General features: G+C 38.4%; 1 protein-coding gene across 4 annotated transcripts in view; it reads right to left on the bottom strand.

Moving 5' to 3' along the window:
* Positions 1-24,708, bottom strand: part of MAPK10 (mitogen-activated protein kinase 10) — a gene marked incomplete at its 5' end in the record, with an annotated part of 58,214 nt that extends 33,506 nt beyond the window's left edge. For 2 of the 4 annotated variants that reach the window (XM_082760080.1, XM_082760081.1), the window contains 3 exons: positions 259-388; positions 13,975-14,144; positions 24,643-24,708. In XM_082760080.1, coding sequence (XP_082616206.1) covers positions 259-388; positions 13,975-14,144; positions 24,643-24,708 — 366 coding nt within the window. Of the gene's footprint in view, positions 1-258; positions 389-13,974; positions 14,199-24,642 lie in introns of those variants that run through there. The other 2 variants (XM_082760079.1, XM_082760082.1) reach the window with 2 other exon arrangements.
* Positions 24,709-26,317: the final 1,609 nt, after the last annotated feature.

The following is a 26,317-nucleotide window of genomic DNA, read 5'->3' as shown; positions in this document are numbered from 1 at the left end:
GAAAAACAGTAGACAAGAACATATTCTGCTCTCTCCCCTTCCATCACCCCCCGCCTACTCGCTGGGCTCCATTTGGCACAGCCTTTACAGTAGTATATGCAATAAACTCATTCCCCTATGCCAGCAAATAGTGTCAGAGAGAAGGTAGCCCTTGAGCATACTTTACTTCTCATTTCCCCTCTTGTAAAAAGGCATCCATCGTAAGAGGTTTCTTCCTAACAAACCAAAATGTTTGTTTGTTTCCTATAGAAAACTTACATTTTTATGATTCACACACTTCATGAGGACCAGCTCTCTGTATGCTCGCTTGGCGTGGGTTTGGTTCTGAAATGGTCTGCTGAGCTTCTTAATGGCCACGTTTCTGTCAAGGACAGCATCATATGCAGCACTGCAGTAATTACAAACACAAGGGTTATACGTCTGAGAGGATATCCTTCATTTCAAAGGGCAAATTCCTGGGCCTCAAGCCTATTATTCCAATTTTTCACCCCAAGAATAGTAGTGGAACAAGGAGAGAGTGTCCAGGGAGAAAAAAAGAAGACATCAAGAGGAAACATATGCCACCACATCAGCAGAGTATAGCATGCACCACTGCTTCTGAACTCTAGTTTCATAGGAAGCTAACATTTATTTTCAAGGAGTGAAGAAAAAAAATAAAACATTACGTAACTCTAAATAAAAATACAATAAAAACTTGATTTGAGAAGTTCTTTCCTAAAGCAACAATGTGCACTGGGTGCAGTGGAGAGACATATACTTTTCCCATCATGATTAAGGACACTTTCACCAGGTGGCTCAGTGAGCAATTTCCCACTTATTTAGAATGAGTTTTGTCTTTTTCTTATGATATTTTTAATTAAATCAAATTATTTAATTATTCCTATACACCACATCATCCAGTTCTACTTACAAACCTAGAAAAAGAACAATTTCACAAAATGTCTTTGTCATTTCCTTTTAGTACTGAAAAAATTGTTGCATATGCTTAGTTAAAAATTTTGAGAACGTGAAGAAATACAAGCTGTGGTTTGCAGAGCAGGCTCTTAAAAATGGGCTTCTAAAATTCTCTTCTAGCTTTTAAAATATTTTGCACAACTTTCACGTATTTCGATAACCTTTCACCTCCTGTGAGTTTGTACCACTTTTATTTTGGTTGCTGCAATATGACTACACAAGTGCCAACTTCTACATTTCATAAAGCACAAGTTCTCAGACATGTTCTCCAACTAACAGTCCTCAGATCCTGTTCCCGATTCCCCCTTTTCTCAAGAAATTAATTCCTGCTTACTGTAGGCATTCAGTGACATTCACTTACAGCATCTTACTGACCATGTACAAAGCAGAAAGCATACATCAGAAGCTTAGTTACATAGCCAACAAAAATTTACAAGCTCTTTAAAAAACTTTGGCAATGTCTGTCTTGAAATACCTCCTCCACCTGCGTGGTTTCCAGTTACACTACTCCTACATCACGAACACACTAAATACATCCCTGAAAAAAAAGCAGCTGATTACTAGAGGTGGTGAGGAACACTTTGAAGAATACTTTAGTAAACTACTGACATTTGGGGCAGGATGGTGGGATTTCCCCCTAAGAAGGTCTGCAGACAAGGAAAAAAAAACAATAGCTTATGAATGTCCTTTGAGATATTCTGAAATTTTCAGGGAGTTACATTTCAATATTTTCATAGTGAAACTATTTCAGTTCAAACCCCAAATTTACAGAGAAACGTACAAATAAATAGAAAGCCAAAAGAGTTTAAAATCATGATCTTTCTATATTTAAATGCTTCACCTCTATCATTGATGGACAGAGGCTTTGAATATACTTTAGCAGGCAAATGTCTCAGCTAATCCATATTACCTCATCACTCAACAGCTTTTAAAAAGAATAGCCCACATAAGACTCAGTTGAGTTATATAGGAATGTTTTAAATCACTTTCATCTCATTTTCTATTCATGTATTTTGATTTCATTAGTTATGTCATATCATCAAAGGAGTTACCAAGCAGTAACACCAAAAAGTTTGTCTGTGCAACCATTTTCCCCAGTTTCTGTTCTCTGATCATTTTTCTGATTTTTCTCTCTGTCAAAGCAAGAGATACAAAAGCACCAATCTAAAATCAGAAAAACAAAGCTTTTTTAAGCCCTAGGCGTTACGATCCATTTCCAGTCCTCTACGTATTGTAATGGCTGCTTCCTCAACTATGGAGAAAAAGAAAACTAAGATACTCCTTCGTACAGCACTATTTGCTCTGAGATACAAGGATCTCACTTGTAGTTTTATTCTTGCCTTCTATCAAATAAATGGAAGGTGTCCAACCACTTCAAGACATCAATAGGTAAATTCATTGCACCAAGTAAATTAATAGTACTGATGCTTTTTGCTATTCACTGGAGAGAATCTTTTGTTTCCAGACAGCCAACTATGCATTTTACTACAATGAAATTACGGACACCACACGTAGATCCCCACTCCACAAAATCCTTTCCTCAGAACACCAAGATTAGCACTGATGATATATAACAGCCTTCTTAAGACAAACTTCCATCACTGGCAGAAGAGTGGCTGCATGAACAGGTGACTCAAGGGAACAGGAGTAAGAGAGAGTAACGAGCGTCTGAGAACTGATGTGAAAAGGTCAAGCATAAAAGGCAATTTCAAGATCTCCAGTAAGACAGTGGATTTGCATGTAAACCCTGTGCTCCTTTCTCTGGAAACTGTATTGGAACTTTGCTAACTATGAAATTATTTTTTTAAATTTATACAGTTGCCTATTTTTGTAACAAAGACTATAATTCAGCTCCCAGCCTTGTAATTAAATTTTAGTTCTACTTCAATATGAGCTCAGAAAAAAAGAATCCTCCAAGCTTACTATCAAATCTCTGGCAGCTGCACAGATGGAAAATGCAGTAAATAAACTCTTCCATTGTAAATTCTGTTTATGACTAGTTTTGTAAGGTAAATGTTAGTGTTAGAACTGCCTTTTTAAAAACTGTAAATAATTTGAAAAAAAAAAAAAACCACCAACAATTTAGCAGAGAATAGTTCTAGCCAGATGTGAAAATAAATTCATGACTACCGAGGCTCATATGTAATTATAGCTATTTAACAACTTTTTTGCTGACTCCAGAAAAAAAAAAAAAAAAAAAAAAAAGAAACTAAGTGCAATTCTTCTTAGTCCAATGGATTTACACAAACAGCTAACCATTTACCACTAATGCTGTGCATGAGTTCAAGCTGCAAGAATCAATTATCAATGCTCTGTTATCACACACTTGAAGGACCAGGCAGTCGTTTTTCCATGCGAGTTAGCAAGCCAAGGGAAGCATTCCAGTTAGACATCCAAGATGCTGTTTCAATAGACACAATATAGAATGGAAGGAATCTTTTAATCAATTATCTCTTTTAATTAATAATGAAACTTAACACTAGCCACTCCCATTATAATCTACCACAGAACTGACTGACAAAGTCGGAGAAAACATTCTTTTAAAATAGACTTTTAGAGACGGGTAGCAAAATGGCAATTTTTGATAGTCTTCAGCTTCAAGACTCTTTGGATGTGGGGTAGTTGCATCCTTTTCAAGCTCCTTGTGTTTTCTCCAGCCACTACTGGACTAAAGCAGCCTTTCTCAAGAGATGATGGACTAGAAGCCCAAAAGAGAGGAGAAAGCTCCCAGCTGTCAGCCCCCAAGGACAGGCTGTGAAACAAAGATGTACCACTGAAACTGGACAATTTCAGAAGTAAAGGTTCAAAACGTAAAGGAACCTGTTAGAGAACTGGAGCTGTCATTCAGTGTCCACGTGCTTCCATGTATTTATTAAACCTACTGCACACAAAATCTAGTCAAAAAGGAAAAGACAGATCTTGCTCTTCAGCTTGCCCAAGCCTGCATTTTATGCAGTACCCTGAAAAAGCTTGTTTTCAAACTGTGCCTTAAAGACTTACAGCTCTGGTACCAAACTGAAATCCTCTGAAAATGAGGAAGTTCATCATCCGCTTCGCATGATGGATTTTACATTTAGATATTAAGTATTTCAGAACAAAGAAGAGCACGCTTGGCACATTTTGTCTACAGAGTATCCTGGTCTCATGTCTCATTATGTTATGGTATCACTGAAATTATTACTGCAGCATTTCAATATATATATTTCCTTGTGTCACTATGGCAGACTTATGCTGTCTTCTACTTTGCAAAATAGAGCACTCCAAAGGCCCTGGTTAAATTCAAGTGTGTTTTAGCTGACTTGTGTTTTTTTCAAGTTGTTAGATTTAAAGCTCTCTGGTTATCTGCACATTAAACAAGAAAAGGTGATTTAAAGAGGTCTATGCACATTTGTGTACAAAAATGTAGGGAAAACACTAAAAAACAGAAAAACTGCTCACTTGAACAGTCATAACTGTGCTTATAGAAACAAGACTCAGGCATAGCTAGAAGAAACTACTTGAAAATCAGCATCTCCCCCGCGGGATCCTTGGTGGTGTGTATCTGGATAACTATCACCCTAGAGATTTTGTTCAGAGATCCGAATGCATACGTGCATTTTCTTAAGAAAGCAAACACCAAGAAGTCCAAGCCCACACTTCATGCAGTCCCTTTACTTTCACCCTTAAAGGATTATAAAGTATTGCTTTTGTATTCATGGGATCCGCAGTGCAATTTGAACACCTATTATTCATTCTAAGTGCTGCACTCAGCCCCATTGCTTCAAATGTCAAAGCCAGGCAGCCCTTTCTAGCAGGGAAAAAAAAAAAAAAAAAAAAAAAAAAAAAAAAAAAGGAAGTGCAGTGAATTTATATTTCTAAAGGTAAGAAGATTCAAAAACTTCACTGTGAAACCTATTTCACAGTTCAGGCAGATTGAGACAGCCATTATCCTCTCAATTTTCAGATTTGTTGTCTGAATTAAGATGGCTGAGCCACCATAGAGAAAACAATACAAGTTGCATGGATACAATGATTATTTTTATCCAACATATTTACTACGTAACTCCACTCGACATACTCCAACAGTGCTATACTGTAAATTCTCCACTTACCCTACTGCATAAAACTATAAAACCACAACATAATTCACGGTGCAGCAAAACAAGCTATACAATTCTAGAACCACTGGGAAAAACAGGAATCAGAGGCTGGAATATAGTAAAGAAAAGCAAGCTCTGGAATAAAATTTGTCCTCGTCTACTTCATGACAAATTGTCCTGTTACTATGCTGAGCCTGCACAAATGACTTTTTTTTAAAGAACAACTACATATGTGAAAATATCAAATTTGTTGATGTTAACATAGTTTTCTTTCCTTAAAAGCTCTAGCAGCTCTTAAACTCTGTCACCATCACAAACCATAAGCACATGAACAGAAGCTCCACACCATGCAGAGACCACAATCACATTGATTGAGCTGACGACTCAGATGCACAAGCTTATGCTCTTTTGGTTGTACAAAAATAGCTCCGCGGCGCTCTCATCTGCCGCTTGAACTTCAATTTAGTCATCTTTCTAGTTACACGAGCTGGTGATGCCCTAAAAAAGGCATCTCTTTGGAATCCACCACTCAGTTTTGTAGATGGATGCAGGATGAACTCCTTTCTCAGAGCCATGCTCACTCACAAGAGCTGCATCAGGACAAAGCATGAAAGGCAACACGGCAACAGCTGTCCTGTTCCTGAAAGGCATGCCAGGTGATGTAGAATAGGTACCATTTTAGTTTTTCTGGTGATTAAAATATTAAGGAGAATGCTTACATACTTCTCATTTCTATATATTCCACTGATTTTTATACTTAACTCTGTAAGTGACTCAGTTGTAGCATCATTTTCTGACAGAGCTGTCAGAAGAGAAGTGGTGCTTTCTGATTCTGCATTTATCATGCCACTAATTCAGTATTCATTCTGCACGCTGGCAACTGCCAGGCTAGGAAATGCAGCCTGGTCAGTGATACAAACCAGCATTTTTTCATTCTGTTTTTTAAATCCTCTAGACCAAAATGCTTTCCTTCACACAAGTGACGCTTAAGAGATAACAGTTTCTTGGTTTCCAAACCATGCTGCAAGCTTGAGAATTTAATGAAGCCAGAGCAAGGTAAAGATCTGAAAGATGGATCAGAGCTAGGGATGCTTATCAGTGTTCCATGACAGAAAATACAAGAGCAAAAGAAGTTGCTGTCCAATTTGTAGTAAAACCCAATCAAGTTCCATCTGCCCAGCATTTAGCAAAGGGGTATAAGATAAGAAATCTGGTGACCAATTTCCAGATTTGATGTTCTGAACTCTCAGCAGGGTACATACACTTGGGACACCTTTCAAGGTTTGTTAAGTGTCAAAGCAGCAAAGCCAGAAGAGTTCCAGTTCCCTCCTTCAACAGCCATGTACAGAACTAAGGAATTATGGACACTAAGGAAAAGTCTGAGCAGAAGCTGAGTCTTTAGTACTTTCCAACTGGCAGTCATGTGATGATTCTGTTATTCTTGGATCTGCAGACTGAAACAGAAAACAGCTACTGTCTTCCATATCCACCTCACAGTAGTAATTTAAAAAACTTAGTGGCTTGTCTGATGAAGAGAACAAAAGCTGTCAGTTTAAGGAGAAAGAAACAGTAACATTTCTTGCTGCATTCCTCAACTGCTTAAAAACCAAAAATTCAACCAGCACTGAAATCATATTGTCAGCAAGCGATCATCTACAACGTGATAAGCATAGGAGGAAAAAAAGTTATTATAAACATTAACCCTAAAAGACTACTCAAACTCTAGTTTCCCAAGGCAAACCCCGTGACCTCTGCAAGGTTATTCCAAGCAGACGCAGATAATCAGAGATGCTGAAACATTATCTGTTGGTGTTCTGGGAGGGAACAAAGCCCATGCTCACACTTGGGTCACATTTACCCTCCCTGCCCCTACTTGATAACTAACTCATCCAGTATGCTCATGTCCAACTGGGGCAACTCACAGTGAGGGACATCTCTGACACAAGAAAAGATAGCAGTGAGTGAAAATGATGCTTTATCAGGATATAAAATATTTCACCTGCTGTACAGTAAGCCAAAATGGCTCACCACTTTAACAAGAACAAATGAATATGTCACTTAAGTTGTAGGGTTGCTCTGTTACACCATAACACATCAGAAATTACAAGATTTTTCCTGATTTCCAAATGCATTTTTCATTTGTAAATGAGAAATGAATTTCAACTGAATGGAAAAACTTACTACCATCAATACAGAAAAGAACAAAAGCAAGAAAACAAACAAAACCAAAAAAATACACTGATGTCCTCTTGGCCACCTGCTTTCACACCTGCTTCTCAGTCCTCCTCCTTACTGCTGCCCTTCCCAACTGCCTCTTTTTTATCACCAACTCTTTCTTTTCAGTTCTCCCAATAGCACCATGCAAAACATGTCTTATATTGTTCAAAAACTTCACTTAGGCTTCCTATGCAATCCTTTGTTTTCTATTTTCTTTCTGTTTTGCTTAATATCCATTATATTCTGGTTCTTCACCTGTCCCAGGTGTTACTGCTTATTGAAGGAAAGCAAGTCATTGGATGACAGATAACCTTTTGCTTTCTGTTAAACACACAGTGAAAATCTGTAGACCACTGATGTCAGAGAATAAATAGCACCAACTCATGTTGACAACGAAAGCTGAATGAACTAATCTACGTTTCATTCCAGACTAGCTCTATTTTTCTATTTCCAGGTCAATTTCTTCCTTGTATTTGCCCATTTATTTAGATGCTTTGCCCTGTAGCCCCACTGCTATGATTCAATATGGTCACAGCAACTTTCCTACCGCAGAGGAAACGTCCTCTCCTGCTCTGCTGTCAGACATGCAGTAATCAGTGCGGAGGATGCAATAATCTTCATTTCAGCAGTGACACCATTTCAGGATAATGGATTAGAGGGAAAAGACTGAACTCGGTTAAGCAAGGACTGCAATGCACTGACTAGTTAATTCCAATCCCGATTGCCTGAGTGAACTGGTATTTACCTGCATCTGATTTCCAAGCAAAGATAAACAGAGCCTGCAGGTGAAGCAAGAAGAGTCTTAAAACTGTTGGATGTGACAAAGTACAGGAGCAAAAGAGATGCGATATGAAGAGGAGGAGACCTGGCAGAGGCCATAAGAAAGTCCCTGGTGGGGTAAGAGCAGATAGGTGCTTTTCATCCATAAAGGGAGTTATGAAATGTTACTGCCTGACAGCCAAAAACCTAAATAAAAATGAGTTATTAACCACCACAGAAAGACCTAAGGCCACAGAAATGTCAGTGACTTCTCTGTAGCCACAGAAGTTACTAACAGCTGATAAACACCGGTGTTCTTTTTTAATGGCACTAAGAGTCACAGATGCTTAACCATATCCACCCATGACCACGAAGAAACTTGCTCTCTACCTAGGAGCTGTACTGAGCCAGCCTGAGATCCTGGGTGTCACCTCTCTCACTGGAGCCACAAAGTGCCTCTGCAGCACTTCTGCTTATCACCAGGTTTAGCAAATACTGCTCTTAGGGTTCCTGCTCTTAGGGTTCACAAAAGCAGGTTGTGCGCAGACAGTTTCTAAAGCAGCTGATTTCATTTTTTTTTGTTTTTACACACATCTGCACAGGGAAAATTTGGTCTGGATTTTGCCTGCTGAAGTTTTGTAGTCATGGAAACTATACAGGTTATTTAAGGCAAAAAAAGGAAAGAAAGATGGAGTCAGAGAAATAGGCAGTCTTGAGTACTTCAGAGACAGCCTCTGATCTCTATGCTCGTGGGGCACACTGTGGCACTTTTTTATTGCATATCGTTTGTAATGCCCAGAATTTAAATTACATTTTCGATTTCTATGCACTAGCGAAGGGGAATGAAACACGAGACAATAAACATGAAATACATGGTGACTATCTCCCTGCCAGGAGTCTCTGCAGTTAAGCAGCAAAAGGACATGACAAAAAATATTTGAGGGATATTTTTGGTTAAGTAATTACATGTAAGTCCATATCCTTTCATTCTTTTAAGCTTTCAGGGGGGAAAAAAAAAGATACAAACAGTAATTCTTGTTCAAATGTGACATCTCAGGTATCTCTGTCATTTAAAAACAGCTCTACATCCTGTCTCAGGTTCTCTCACACACTGTTCCTGTACATATTTTTGTTTTCTTCTTGTTTCTTAAAGAAATTAAGAGACAGAAGTAGTTTTAAGAATCAAGTAAACATGAAATATAAGCTGCTTATTCTTAAAGACAATTAAATTAACATAGCTGACTTTTCAGATGTGTAATGTACAGTTGGACATACGGCAGCTATCTATAATCCTTAGGCAGGCCAAGCTGAATTATTTGTTCAGTCATTAGCAAGAGCATCGCAAGACGTTCCCTCCTATGCAAGCAAACTGACTCTGAGTATGTGCTATTATGCCAATCCTAATAACATTACCTTCACAGACAAATCTGCCCAATTTAGATAGATGTATTCACTCCTAATATTCCAGAGCCCAAACCCACAGAGATATTAAACCTTTGCTATTTCCACTGGGAGTCACTCAGCACCTTACAATTCACGTGCCAGTGATTCAGAGACAATTTCAACATTTGCTATTTTCTGAAGAACTAAGTCATAGATTTTGCAGAATGAAAAAAACAGAACGTGCTGTTCCAGGTATAAGTCAGATGGTGATCAATGGCTAACTGAATACATATAATTAATTTTTTGGCATTTTAGGGCAATGACATGCTAGCAAATCCAGAGAATACTACAATGTAAATGCAAATTGTCATTGGAGAAAAGCTCTGCAATATTAAAATGAATGACTGAAGCCTGAAACTTGCTGTCAGTTTCCTTATGGTATTTCAAAATTTAAGAAATTCCTAAAGTGGAAAAAAAATAATAAACTGGCAATAGTTCAAACCATGTACTCTTGGGAGAAGTAAATCTCATCAAGTGTTGCCACTGTATGAGACAAAAAGCAGAAAATGTTTTTAAATTGCTATGCTCATTTCACTAGCAGTGCAGTAATAGTTCACAGTGCAAACTGACAAGGTATTTGCTATATTCCTCATACAGAACACTTGTACAGCTCTTGAAAAGCTGTCTTCAAAAACCTCCTCAGGAGCAGAGTGTCAAAGCACATCAGCAAAGCATACAACAGCACGAGAAACTTAAAACAATCTGAACTAATGGATACAAATTGGAGAATCTTTAACAGAACAGGATAAATCCGCAGCAGCCATCAACAATTTGAAGTGCAAAGAGTCAGCAAGACGTGACTGCGGAAACGAAATGCAGCTAACCCAACTCAAGATGTGCTCAGCACTGACTCAGGAAAGAGCCTACAGCCAACCAAATTAACACTGCCACTCCCTTCAGGGCCAGGGAAATTGTACCTGTAACTGGAAGCACTGTTCATTCCTTTTTTTTTTTTTTTTTTCCTGAATAACGTGTTCTTTCTTTTCTTCTAGCAAAATTCCTGCTCTGCTCCACGATGGGAACACCTTTGGATTTCAGTGGAACTAGGCTGGTTTACACAAGCAGGCACACTGACATCTATCTATTTCACCTCTGGCACCAAGAAACAAAAATATTATTGTCAGGGCATGGTCCCACCTTTCATTTATTGATTTCCAGATATAGAATAGAAATAAAAATAAGCAATAGAAATACGGTAGTGTGTTAACTTGATAACACTCAGATGCCCACCCTTCTTTGTCCTTTTTCACTACACCACAGCACATGCACAACCTTCTTTCCTTGATTATTGAGGGCTGGGAGTTGAGTATGAAGTGGAAACTCCATTTTTCTTCAAGTTTTACCACTACTCCCATTGCAGTATCCCTTTGGAGCCTTACACTCAGACCAGGATTCAACTGTGCTACACAAAAATGGATATTAAGAATAACGGTCATACAAAAGAGCTTATGTGTTTTTGCAAACTCAAGAATTCAATGTTCTTCACCATTTACGAGCCCATTTCACAGAGAAACTTGTCATGTTAAATCAAAATCTACTTCTAAATGGCTCTGTTGATTCTTTCAGTCTTCAGTGACTTCTAGAGGCCTACAGGAAGAAACAGGCTACCCTAAATTATATACAATAAGAAAATATTTTAAAAAAATATATGGAGAATTAGAGTAAGTTTTCACCTACAGGACACTTCCCTGGGACAGCTCAAGGAGAACAGCAATGAAAACAAACTTAATATTGGACATGGCACAGCGGACAGGACATGCATTAACCCTATCAACCACCACTCTGACTCCATCCCCTGAGCCTGGGCACTGTGGTGACTGTTTCAGGGAGAGAATCCACAGGTGGATAACCAACCAGGAGCACCATCAGCACAACACTGTCAAAGGCAAGAACTTTGCACTCCTTAATATTCAACCACCAAATAACAATTGAATCAGCAAAGGAGAACAAGCCTTAGACAACACGGCAAGCTATTGCTTGACTTACTGTTATAGCAAACTCAAAAAGACTACCTGCTTCATCCTCATACTCAAAGAGATCATAAAATCACCCTACTAATTCCAAAAAAACAAACACTCCAAAATTGCCCAGTTTACTGCTTCAAGGATAATATTAGTGTCCTAAAGATCTGCAGATGAGGAACCCATTTAGGGGGGGTTCTAATGTTTCCAACTGAAGAGTTCCCAGGTCTCTTCAAAACCATCGTCAAACCATCAGCCTGCTCCCATGCTCCTCTCCCAGAAACATTTCTCCAACAAAGCCAAATTTCTTGCATAGCACAGAAAGCATAAAGCGCAGCCCAGCTAATGCTCCTCTGATCAGCTGACACAGCACTAGACCATGTCCCAACATCCCACAGCATGAAACCCTGTCTTGAGTCTTCAGAAAAAAAGAAGTTATTTCTTCAGTATTTCAGCTGAAAGACATCACCATCGCCCAGACAACTCAGTCTTCAAGAGCTAACAAGGTCTTGCAATAATGGACATAGCTATAAGCACCAACACAGTCCTAAACAGGACCAGTTTCTTTGTAAACTACTACTACGATCTTAATTACTTGCATCCCTGCATATATAGGTTACACCTTTGCTGCCTAACTTGGAAAACAAGACTTTCTCCCTGCCTCCACCATAAATTCCAGAGCCCCCATACCCCCTTCAAATTGTTTTTAGAATATTCCTACACAATGTACTTTTTCTAGACATCACAGGCAGTATGATATTATCACAGACGGTACCAAAACTGTTAACTGCAAGCTATAGCAAAAAAACTTCAAGATCAGCTGCCTTGCTTCCAGGCAAAAAGCACTTACGTGAAACATAAAAACTTCCCACTCCAACATCAGCATATTTCTGGTGATTTTATGCAACACAAGAACTCCTCTCCATCCACCCTTCTCTAAACTGTTCATATCATATCCACAGGCAAGAAATGACCCGGCTCTTGCTCTCCCTTATAAAATTAGGCAGTTGTCACCTCTCCTCCCTTCTAACATCGCAGAGTGGAATCAAGTCCCTGTTCTCCATGTGGTTTAGCTGCTATGTATCTAATTAAACCCAGAAAAGTGCACTCAACTTATTTTTACCTTTCAAGTTTTCTGTTTCTATTGCAGACCTAAAGATCAACTCATGATCAAAAGCCTGTGTACTTTTCCTAACTGTAACACTTGGTCCAATAAACAGTAAATTTTGTTTCATGTTTTGTTTTCACTTGAACTTTTAGTTGTTGTTTTCTCACTTGATTTTCTGTCCTAGGACATTTCTAACTTTTCCCCATCAACTCCTTGTATGAAAGGCAAATTCCTATTATATTAATTTTATTTTGCTTAGCTTCTATTTTTTGTTGTTGCTGTTGCTCACGTTTGATCATTACAGCAATTCAGTTGCAGACAGACTCAACAAGATCTGATTTTATTCTAAAACAGACTACAGTCAGTAGGAAGAGAAAATACATGATATTTATTTAAGTGGACAACTGGCATAGACTGAACATTGTTAGTACTTAACACAAAATCATATTTATTTTTTAGAACCAATTTTAAAGTGTTGTTTAGCCCTCTACTGCTTAAGATATGAAATAAAGTACTTGATACTTTATTTGATCAATCTTTGAACTCTTGTGTTCTCTAAGTATACTAAAGGTTGGATGTGGCAGACGGAGGACTAAGGATGTGTTGCTAATTGTTGTCACACTGCCAAATATAGTGCCCATGTCAATGATCCAGGGAAGTCTGCTTCCCTAAGTTACAAGAACCCATTGTTTTCCCATTGCCTCTAACTACAAGGTAACACACACTACATCAAAGTCAGAAAACAGCAGTGATAAAAGCAACATATGCAATTAGGTTTCACCTCGGATCAATTTATAAAGATATAAATGTCCCACAATTAAGCAGGCAACAAATGCCCTCACAGAGCCATTTAAACACATGCCACTTCAATTGAAATTAAAGAGCCATTTCTAAAAATGCAGCCAAAAGCCAAAAAAAATGTTGTAACCTTTGAGCATCATTTCAAATTCCATAAACCTTTTGTATTATTGAGAAGAGATAAAAATTTGTCTTTTGTTTCCATTTTTCACATAATTGCAACACCTCTTTCAAAAACAAAAGAAACATTTGGTAGTTACCTCGATACAAAAGGCTTCTGTTCCCAATGCTTTAGCATGCTAGCAGATGTGACCACTTTCTATATAGCTCTCAGTGACTTTTACTGTACAAAGACTAAAATTACAGGGTTTACTCAGGATATAATTTGCACTGCCTCTGGAAATAGTGCCACAGTTGTCAGTTATAGTAAGATCTTTCTCCTGCTGTCTTGCTAGTTACATTTTGCTATGTGGAGAAAAACCCTGTGCTAACACTCGCACCAGCAGCAGAATTTATTAGGCTCCTTTTGCCTCAGGATGTCTGTTGCCTGACTCTTATTTGTGCAATTTTAGACAATGTCTGTGATTAGCAAACTGTGAAGAAATGCAAGAGGCAAATCCTATTTAAAAGCACAAGAGAAACTGCTGATACTCACCAAACTATTCCCTGAGCCCCAGAGCCAATAGGTTTCAAGTTCTGGTAGCGTTTGAGAACTGTGAAGGTCGAGTCACCTACTTCCACACTGTAGAACTGGTTGTCAACTTTGCTTTTGCTCATGTTGTAATGTTTGGCAATATATGACACATCCACTTGTTTCCCAAATCCCTGTTGTACAGAAAAAGGGAAGGGGAGAGGGAGGGAAAGACATAGAAACGAAAGCTGGTAAAACATCAGAATATTGATGAAACACAGTCAGCCTAGTTTTCAAATATAAATTCTTGTCATTTTAGGCTCATTGTCAGAGATCTGCATGAATCCTCAAATGCTTTCAAAGATGGTGTCAAAGCCTCTTTCTCCCAGGAAGATACCATAAAAACCCACTGATTGAAGGCAGCTGGTGAATTCTCCAGCTGATGGGGGGGACACAGTTACTGTCAGCTACTGGTCTGCACTTGCCATTGCTTTGTGACTGCTGGCTTGTGTGTTTGTGCTGATTCTGCCCTTATTTGTATTGCAATAAATACATTATCTTAGAACAAGAGGACTTGTATCAGTATGGAAGTGAACAACAGACACAGAAATCAGACTCTTCATTATTTATCAGATAGAGTTAAATACTATTAACTCTACATTTTTGTCAAATAAGCTTGTTGAGATGAGTAGTAAAACTTTCCCTTAGTGTACGATAAAGGCCTTGAGAGCCTTTCAACAGGAGCTGCAAAATAAAACAGATCAGTTGATGAGAGAATTGTGACCTGACCTGGTTCCTGGACAGTATTCAGTAGCTCAGGGGATCCTCAAGTTCTGCATTTCTAGGGATAGGAGAGTTGTTCTCATGATCTTACAAATGCGTTAGTTCCCAGAGAAGACCAATTTTCATCAAACAAACACAAGTTACTGCAAACTTTTTGTGCTTGCATAGCAGCTACCACTGCAGAGCTGTAACCTTCACTGTAGTTGTGGAATTACTATGCAAAAAGTTCCATTATAACCTTTTTACCACTTCCATTGAGCTCTGTTCACTGAAGATTATGGAGTATGTAGTAACGTTTAATTACATTAAATGATGTAATGATGAGATAAAATTCAGAATTTAGCAGTTTAGTTTAGGATTTTATACTATATGATGCTGAGCAGAGGCTGCAGAAGTTCAACCTGTTACAGACTTGCCCTGAAGTAGCTGATGATTCACTCCCCCAAGTCAATGTTTTCCCAATGTACAATGTTTCCTCTGAGGAGGAGCCGAGCCCAAAAGTACACATCTTCTGCTGCATATGCCTCTCTGCCTGTGCATTCATTTCAGTGCTCACAAATGCAGCTTCTCCATTTTCTTTCTTGCTCTATTACAAATTGATTTTCCAAAGGAAAATCAGCCATGCTGCATGGCTAAACAATACCAAATTGAATTTTGATGGCAAAGAAAAATGAAAAGTTCCTTTGGAGAATATTATTTTTTCGTTGTAAAATGACATAATTCCACTGTTCCACGAGGCTGGTCATTAAAAACAGAAAAATCATCCTGCCAAGAACTCGGCCTCTCAGGTTCACCTTATGACTGCTAATATCCTTTTTCTGTCACTGATCTCACTTGAGCACTTGCCGTCACTGGACGGCATTGGTTAAACCTAACCATCTCATTTAGAGACTTGAAAACATTCTAACAAACGTAGCTGTTCATTCAGACAGAAAATCTCATTTCAGAAGAGCAATTAGAAACATTATATTTACTCATGAAGCAGACACAGGCAAAGGATTCCCTATGCCAGCCCCCAAATGCAGAAGGAGGCACATGGACACCGAACCAGGGCTAAGTTCAGGGCTAAAGAGTGGAGTAAGTCTGAAAGAGGTATGACATATTCCCATCCGATGAACAAAAATATGCATCTCATTTGCACTTGTGTAACCTTAGTCTTAAAACTCCTTCCACTATGTGAAGACAGATGCATAAATCTGGCCAGCTCAGCTGCTCACAGACCTGGCATTGAGAGGCTTAATTTTAATAATATGCAGGAATTAATTCCCGCTCTCCCTTGCCAGACCAACATATTTGGAGAGTGTTTTGTTCTGATGCCATTATCAGGGCGATGCAGACAATAGTCAACGTTAGCACCCGCTACTCTGAAACCAATGTTATGTAAATATCAGCATAATTATGGCAATTCCTTCCTGAGCATGAAGCACAGCCAGCTCCTCTGGAGGTACAGACAGCATGGCTTTCTCAAAGCAGGCAGAGGACCGGATTTTGGTCTGGGAAAGCCAGGCCAGCCAACAACAGAGGCTGTGCTGGTGGAGGGGACGTGGAGGGCCGCAGCCATTGAGAGCACAAAGGAAGTAGTTTTGGTTGTTTTTTAAAAAAGAAACTTTTTCTAAAAAAAGCAGAGGGTGGTAAGGAGCTTTGGTAGATGAAACCAACACCAAGTATTACTTAGAAAATTCAAGGCAGGATAATTTAGTTGTAAGTTCACTCCAAGCAAAATGCCTCTGGCGAGCAAGGCAGGCTTCAGCTCCAGGGCCAGGCCAATCTGTCTTCAGGTCAGCTCCTGATTTGCTTCCTGCCTTTAAAACCACACTGGTAACAAAATGTAGCAAAAATACTCTATTTTGCTAAGTTAAAATAAGCAAATTTAAAACACAGTAAGCCTACTGCCTAAGCCCGAAGTACTGCTTACTACTATAAGAACGGTGGGACGATGATATAATTATCCTTGTCACGATTGTAATTTAAATCAAATCCCTAAACCAATGAATTAACAGCGTTAGTGGATTAATCACATTTGAGCATATCTCCAACCGAGACAACATGTAATCAAATCACAAACCATCTCCAAGTCAATACAAAAGTCACTTCCTAAACACCGGCAAGGAAATGACAGTTTTGTTTTACTCAAAGTGCAGCTAAAACGGCTTTGCCCTAAAGCAAGGAAATTCATGCTCATAGCAGAGCACATCAGTGTCAGTTTTCATTTCAAATCCTGATTAAAAAGGTCTTCTCCGAGTCTTCAAATCCACGTTGCTGATCTCAAAGCAACATGGACACCACACTTGGGAGTCTTTGTGTTCCAGTCCCAGTGCCCACTGTGGTCCTTCCACATGTGGGAATAAAAATGTTGGTTTTGCACAGTTCCACTGTTTAGAGGGAGGGAATGTGGTATTGAGATATGCTTGCAGTGATAAGAAAGCTTAACAGACAACCTTGTAAAATGCAGACAACCAGAATCCTTAGAGCAATTAGGCAGAAATCACTGTGTAAGAAACATACCACCTCAAAGAATATAAAAGTCAAAAGAAATTTAGCTTATAACAGGCCGGCAACTGGAAGTCATGTATTGTCTGTGAAGCACTGAATAGATTTGTGAACCTGAATTACCCAGTCAATGGGGAAGCAGGGGTGGGTCCCGGTCATCAAGATCTCACCCACAGATCTCAGTGCTGGCACAGCAGTTAATGGGCTCCTTTCCTTACAGCCTCCCCTGCCCTCTTTCACTACACACCGTAAACTACACACAAATCAGGTTTTCCTCTGCAATGCTTACAAACTCTGTGCTTGTGGCTTAAGATAAAACCTTGATGATCTGACAGCAGAACAGGAATTCTTTGCATACACTCTTCTGTACTCAAACTTAAAACACAACCTGCTTTTGTAGCTGGCTGATACTGTCACCTTAAGAAACCAGAAATTAGCACTTTATTAAGAATTACCCAGGGAAAAGAAAGGGGCTTATACACTTGCCAATTGGGTTTACTGCAGAAATCACATTGCTGATGGACAGGTCTTGCAAAGGTCTTCTAGAAATTTCATCGCAGTTCATAAATGTTCAGGTGAACTTGAAATGAACTTGGGCAAGTTACAGGACTGGGACTCCAACATAGCAGTAAACATTGCAGGTGTGATTAAATTATCAAGTGCAAAAGTCTCCATCCTTTTTACTTGGAACAAACCCTAACAAGTTTCACAGACCTCTGTGCAACATGAACAATTATTGCTGACAGACAGACAAATGATGCATTTGAGTATCATTATTCCACGGCTGCCACAGACATTTGGACAAGGGAATTACAGTCTGAACACTAGCCAGAATTTAACTTTCTTTTCCCACGTACAGGAATGCACACACCATTTTCTTTGACCAGTAACAAAGCTTGTAACACATACCTAATGCCATCCTCCTTCCTCTGCACTGGGAAACTTGAGGGTAAGAGAGGGAAACAAGTTTTTCAGACCCGACACGATAGCCATCTGAGCTGGGTCAGTTAACTGGATAGCCGTATCCACAGTTACTTGCCTCATATCCCAGCCACTCGGGAGGGCAGGAAACCAACTGTCAAGACGCAAGGGTTTGAGGTGAAGGAAAATGACACTTTCACCATAATTAAATGCCTAGAGAACATGTATCTTGTTTTCAGAGAACAATTATTTAAAAATTCAGTCCAACTCAACATACTGCCTGAAGCACAGCTACAAGCTGCATATTTTTGCTTTTTTTTTTGTTTGTTTTGTTTTACAGCATGGAGAAGGGTAGAAAGCACAACAGAATAATGCTATTGCTTCCTCTGTTCTGAGGGGAATTATTTCCTGATACTATCCCTGTTTATTTATTGATTTCTATCCCACGAAAGTAGTATATAGGCTATTTTTCATTGATGGATATTTGTTTCTGAACACCATTCCTCCCATTATTAATAAGCTGAAAATACTGTCCCTTCTTACAGCTCTAAGTCTCACATACACGTTAGCTTTTACAAATACAAGCCATTTAGCCTAAACTGCCACATTAGCATGGTTCTCCTTGCACTTCACAGACAATCAGAGTTGTATGAAGGTATGGTAATAAAAAGCAGCTTAGGGGAAACTTCCCCTCAATATTAGTATCCATCCCTGCACGTCCAGACAATTATATGTCCAGGCAAGCCCTGCTCACCTCTGTGCATCTCTAAAGCCAACAGACCTATTTAACTGCTGTCCTCCCACTTGCATGGCTGTAATGCTCTCAGAAGATTCAAGTGCCAGAATTGTGGGATTAATGGACATTTGCTGAACCTCTGCTTTGTATTTAATGGTCATAAGTTTTGCTAGATACAACTGGAGTGCCACAGAAGCTCATATTTTAGAAATATCAAGTTCCTTTGCATAGAAAGGCCTACGAGATTATTTTTCATTGTGTATTCTGTATGTGCCACGTTTATGGCAGAACTATTATGTCCTCTTCTCACCAGTAAGCCAGGCTTCTCATTTATTCTAGCTTTCCCTGTACTCTAACACCAGAGATAGAGATGAAATCTCCTACAAAGAATATCAAATATTTTTTTTCATCTTCTGTGCACCTACATTTAATATTAGAGGTTTTTCTTTTATCAGCCACATCACACCACAGTTCCCCATTCTCTCATCTCATTCCCAAACTATTCCTTATTTCAGTGGTTCCTGTGTGGTCACAGGTTAATTCTCTGCCTTCTTTTAGACCCCCAGCTTAATTCTCTGCCTTCTTTTAGACCCCCCTCCAGCAGTCTTCTACTGGATCCAACACAATCTGCACTCTTGAACTCGGCCTTTCAAGGAGCCAAGTGACTCTTGCTACAAACAGCTCAACTCTGATAGACCAGTCCTTGATCATTTCACTTTTAAAAGAAGACTCATTAAAAGGAGTATAATATATACATGTATTTTCTCCTTAAACCCTTCTTGTTTAACCTCTTCTGAGGAACCAAATATCCAGCAGCTTCAGACCTGGCTCTTCTTTAGTTCTGATTTTCAGGAAAGAAAAGGGCTGCTTTCTCCTTCCTTTTCACTTCTATCTACTCAAAAAACAAACAAACAAACAAAACCCCCTCCCTTTAGATATTTTTCATTTGTCTTCCTCATGCTCACTGAGATTTAACTGCTTTCAGTTGCTTCTTTTTTATAGGCACATTATGTTTCTCAGTCATTTTAAACTGGGGTATCACAAGTTACTCAGAAATCACCACATCTCACCTACAAGAGCAATGAGGAGAGGTAATTTGTATTTGTCAGCTTGTTCTGAGGACCTCAATTTGAAAAAGAAGCAGTAACGTGGGAAGAAGCAAGATACAATTAAGATTAGGAAAGAGCAATGGCCACTGCAAATTGGCCAAAACAACACATTGGCAACAGTAAGACATGCAAAGAACAGCCAAACTTAACACCAGCAGCAAAGGGAGCCTTGATGCGAAGTCTGTGAAGAGCACAGGAGAACTAAGACAGGATTAAGTTTCTCACTAACCTGGGGTCACACTGAAATACTGGGTTATCGTTCAAGAAGCTTTCTTCTACTATGCATGCAGGGAGCAGGAAAGGAGATGTGAAAAGCTATGACCCCATGTACATCATGGCATCCTTAGAAATGAAGGGTAAAGAAGCAGCACATAGCAGCACAGATTTAACTATTCCAAAAATTCAATATCTTGATACAAGTATATAATAACAGCGTTCACTGTGAACACAGCTAATGAAAATATTCTCCCTTTTTTAATAAAAGGCTACAAAAAGCTGAATAATCTGATTGCATTTCTTGCTAGAAATAGACAGCTCTTGATATTAAACAGTACTGTTTTAGTCCTAGAAATCTAAAATACAGGTCAGTGCTTGTAGGATGCTTTATGAATGCCAATTTACCTCCCATTGAGTAGAAAGCATAATTATAGGACATTCTGGATCAAGACAGTTTATTTAATGGTTAAAGTAGTAACTCCCTTGCATCTGATTAAGGCATTAGTTTTAATTAAAGTGCCTTACCAAATTTAGGACTAAATCTAAACAAACCATGAATCAATTAAGAGCAATGCAATCAATAAGAACCAGTCTTTTTTCTTACTAAAATGAAAAGTTTGCTAAAATGATCTGATTTTTAAGTGATTGTTCATGCTAGCATTGCATTGAAGAAGTCTTTATACGTTTTGTTCAAGACAGTTGAGTATCACAGGGGAAATAAGTCATGACATCAGAACACAGGGAAGAAAATGTCTGAAGAGGAATACAAGTATTTTAGTTGTTTGGGGCTTTCTTAAGCACAAACTGAGTATAAGTTTGCAAAAATACTCTCAATATGCAAACTGAACATTCGTTCTGAGGGTAGCATCAGTACAGCACCATGATGCAGAAACACATTGTATCTGGGCATCAAGTTGTTTAAACTGTCCAGTGAAGACTAATAATGATGCCACACTGAGGAATTAGCGTGTGACTGTGCATTGCTGATTCACATTAAACCTTTTCTTAGTGTGCATGGCTACGTCCCAGTTATCTCATCTCAGAATCCCACTGACTGTTTGCTTTTGATCAAAAAAATATTATTGCAGCATTATGGAAATACTGTGACATAGAAAACTTAGTAATAAAGATGTGTTTTTCAAGACAATAAAATTTAGGACTACTGCTTCAAGTAAAAAATTATAAATTGTATTACAATGATTAAAAATGACCAAATGACGAAACCTTAAAAAAGGCCACCCACAGAAGGACATCCTTTAGGCATTTAGTTAACATTCAGCACTCTCACGTCCTGTTTTACTCAAAACACAGTGGTCTGCATTACACTGTACTTCAATAAGGATGTCTAAGGTCCTATAGATGCGACGTGTTGGCAATATCAGCCTTACTAAGATCTCATGAAATTCTGAAAGCTGAAGTTCTGTTTGTTCTGCCTTTCTATTATTTTAGGAAAGCAGATATGATTTTCATCAGCCAACAAAAAGTAACTCTTTCAGCAAAACATCTAACTAACTGGCAGAAAACACATTTGTACCCTACTGATGCTGTTGTCTGTTACTCAGAAAGGGCTTCTCCTTTTCCATGATTTGGAAGTCCATGAGTTTCATGGATTCCATGAGTTAATATTCTCATCATGCTGAGCTAGCATCTCAACATACAAAACTAGCAGACAATGCCAGAAGATCCATCTTAAGAGGAGCAGCCTAAAACCAGGTGTATGTCTCCTTTTCCATAATAGAACAAAAAGCTATGCTGTTTAGGCCATGAGAGAGAAGTCACCACAAAACAGTTATTACAATATATGTCCTCACCAGTAACAATCACGGGAGTACTTTTCAGTATTTCACTTCTAAACAATGCAAACTTCATTTTTTGGGTCTCTTATCCAGATACTACTGGCATCCTTGCCCTCTATAGGTACCTCAAGAGGTGAGTGGCGCTATCTACCTGTTGCTGCTGCTGAGTGCTCTGTCACATCATCTTTTGCTAACAGAAGTCCCTGATGTCTAAGACTTACTGATTCAGTAGGCAGAATTTTTCCAGACCAAATATTAGCAGGTTGAACATATATTCCATGTTCTGCCCTATGCAATACTAACGAACACCACCTGTGACAGCTAAGGTCTTAATGAAACAAAACATTTAAATATGAGAACACTTCCTATGAATTAAAGTTAAGTATGTGCTTAACTGTTACTTGGACCATGGCCTATCTTTCTGGAGAGAATAAATTAACACGAAGCCTAAACTAGCTTTTATCCTGAGGGGGATAAATTGGGAGATCTGAAGACCTTGAAAAGCTATTTGTGCAATAAGTGCTTGAGGGATAAAATCTTGTTTGCTGCAATGCCAGGATAGTATCTCTTGGATTTATTTATTAGATGACTCCTTTTTGGGTACCTGCTTGCAGGCATTAAACATGAATAAGCTTCATCTAGTGATAAAAATTCATCCAAAATGCTGTTGATTTCATCGCATACTCTTAAACAAAAACACTGTACGTACAGTCCTTTCTGTATGTGGCTGTGAACACTTTCTAGTAAGCTAGAGTAACAGCAAAGGAATAATTATAGCAGCATGGCTTCATTACAGTTTAAATCAAGAAGTAAGAGTACAGTGACAGAAAGCATTTGCTATGCATTGTCAAACATTGACTGACGGCCAAGCTAAAGGAGCACTGAGCATAAGAGGAGAAGATGGAAAGTACCTTGCCTTTGTGCATGTAAAATAGAAATGTTTCTGTTCAGCTCTTCTTTGGTGTAACTAGAAGGGAGAGGAAAGTTAGCTGTGCAAAAAAACTACTCTGCACACTGAAAATAACCTTTTCATATCTAATTCCTTTTTCATAAAACATGCGGAAAAACCTTTTTTGCAATTTCTGCAGAACTTTTTTTTTCTAAGCAAATTGTCCAAAAATTACAGAAAAGCCATATTTGTAAAAATCCTGTTTTCTTTCAAAATTATTTATCCCTGATCTGTGAGATTTGTACAGTTTTTTGTTGAGGATGGTATTTCAGGCTATTTATTGCAATCACCTACAGAAGAAATTATCAAAACTGAGCAGAAAACAGTGGAACAATTAAGCTAGAAATTACGTTGGAAAGCATTAAAGTAAGAAAAACGTATGCACATAAAGAACAGGAGAAAGGATAGAGAAGGCAGAAAAACAGATTATCAAACCCAAAATCCAAGCTCCATTCTAGAGCTGATGACTTAGGAAGGGCACAGTCAACCTTCTCAGCAAAACAAGTATTTTGTATAGCTGTGTTAAAAAACCTGGAACTAAACTCTCAACACCTGTCACTGCTCTGCTTTACATGCTTAGATATAACTTATAGCCCTTTCTCTGTGAAAATTGTACTTTCACTTTCTTGGGCCCTGGAATGTAAGCAAAATAAAGGGGAAAGCCAGTGTTTACCAAATTCCATTTCTAGGAATGCAGCACTGGTTTCACCCCTCAAAAAATGAGAAATATCCCTTAATGTCCCTCCACACAGTCCAATTACTGGTGTCCCATCTCACAAAAAAAAAATAATAAATAAATATATATATATATATGTATAATAATTATGAAGAAAAGGAATTCAAACATCACTTTATAAGAAGCAAACTAAAAAGTCATCTTTCATTCCTAACGGAAACATGTTTACAGTTTTGACACCAATGTATGTTAATTAACTTAATCTAACCAAAAGAACCCCAAATTGGACAAGGCAATATGCTTTTTCTCCACCTCCCAAAGTTAGTTTGAGTTTTGCAGAATTCAAGGCACTGTGACCAAACCACTTCGAGACTAATTTAAAGTACAGAATTGGCTACAGCACAGTCTCATGACTCTGAAACCTGCATAGCACATTTTGCTCAACTGGAGATGAAACAAACCCCACAAAAATTCAATTGCCCTCCCTATACTCCCAGTAAACATAGAGTAATGAACAAAAAATGTTATTCTTAGATTACAATGTAAAGGCTCTGTCTCACAAAAAGAGAAGCTAAAAATGAAATACTCTGAATTAACAATCTGTGAATTAATTCTGTGAAAGCATCCATATGGGTACCGTTATTTTGCATAAAGGATTTTGTTTGATTCTTCATTATATTTATGGGTAGTACAGCCAAGATTATTTTCTGTTTGCAAATTGCTATTGTTTCTCCTTAAAAATCAAATAATAATAAAAAAAAAAAACTCATGTTAACAGATATTTGGCCAAGGCAAAAAAAAATAAAAATCATTCAGAGCAAACTATGGCAATCAAATTAAATAGAAATGTAATTTCTGTTATGCATTCTTTTAGCTTTTGTATTTACTCTAATTCTTACAGCCAGTTACTTGCAATATGCTCCCCAAAAATATTTATTTTTAAATATGAGCGTACAACTGCAAAAATAAAGTACAAGTATATACTGTACCTTGTTTTACCTGTAAGGAACACACACCTGACAAAAGGCAATCTTCACATCCAGGGTAGGTTCACCACAATAGTATAAGAAATGGCGGCTCATAAATACCTGCAATTACAAGACAAACAAACAAGCAAAACTTAGATGCCTGCTGACGTGCAAGTACAGTACAGCTCTGTATACATTTGGGCTATGGAACCAACCTGAATTGTTACCCAGCTCTTGAATAACAGAAATTCCTTACAACATTGAACTGGAAATGGACTTTAAAGACATTCTAATACTTGTCAAGGTTACAGCCTCATATAGGACTTGATTGCATCAGCAAATTTTTAACAGTAACTGAAGCCTTTACCTCAAAGTTTATCTTGTCACTTGTACGTTCCTATGTTCTCAACAAAATCAGGTCAACAGAGTTCTATACAATGTGTGAATGGGAGACAGTTATTACTAATGGGAGGTAAAAAACAAGCTCCACGCTAGCAGTTATTAAGTAGAATTAGACAAAACAGAGTGCCTAATTATACACCATATAAGTTCAAGGCCCTACCACTTTAGGAATACTAGGTGTAGTTCTGGTCCTCATCTTAGCATCTTGCAACTCAACAAGATAGAGGAAAGGGCAGGAACAAAGCTCCAAAGCCCACAGATTGCTCCTGTGAAACAACTGCATAGACAGATTTCTTTCTTCTTTGCTTACAAAGAACTGAGTGGGAATGTGCTGGGGATCCACAAAATGAGTGGCACAGTGACAGTGAAAAGGAAAACACTTTTTCCCCTCAATTTGATGCCATATACTTCTACTTAAGTTACCAAACACCAAGCTCAGAATAAGCAAAAGGAGATAATTCTTCATATGCCTTTTCCTCAGACTGCAAAACATCCTGCCTCGAGTTGCTGTGGATGGCCAAAACCAACTCAAATTCTAATGTGATTAGACAAATTCACTTAAGCAGAAATCTGCTGAAAGCTATTAACCTCGAAAGTATCAGCCTCAACACAATGCTGAGTCAGTCTGCCACTACGTGCTCTCCCTGTTCTTGGATCCTTTCATGGGCATCTGATGCTGGCCAAGGAAGCCCTGTACTAGACTACACGGTGCTGTATACCTGGATACATTTGGTTTTATGTTCTTAATTCCACAGTACCACACTCAGCTCTAGGAAAGTCACCATCCCTGAAGGTCTTTAGAAGACGTTTAGATGTAGAGCTTAGTGATATGGTTTAGTGGAGGACTTGTTAGTGTTAGGTCAGAGGTTGGACTAGGTGATCTTGGAGGTCTCTTCCATCCTAAATGATTCTGTGAAACCTTCTGTAGCTGCTTTCTAGCATGGGAAATAAAACCCAGATGTTATCAGGCTGAAAGAGGTAATAGTCACAAGACACTGGATGATATTGATTTTTCCATGTGACTCCGCTTCAAAAAAGAAAAAAATACACACAAAAATCCTTCTCACAGTACAAATAAGACCCAGCAACTTTTCAATCAAAAGAGATAAATAACACAGAACTTCATGTGTTTCTTTCAAATATAAGCTCATTGCAATAGCTAAAAATGCAAAATGCAGACATTGCTCTAAGGCACAGCCACGATTCTGAAACTGTGTGTACCTCCTTATGGCCCCCAAGATATTTAGCTTTATGTTATAGGAACTAATAACTAGCTGTAAAATAATAATAATAATAAACAAAACACAAAAACACACACTTG

The sequence above is a fragment of the Aythya marila genome (assembly GCF_965140915.1).
Source record: "Aythya marila genome assembly, chromosome: 4".
NCBI lineage: Eukaryota > Metazoa > Chordata > Aves > Anseriformes > Anatidae > Aythya > Aythya marila.
Note: the sequence above shows the minus strand (reverse complement) of the source record. Positions and strands in the feature narration are given on the sequence as shown.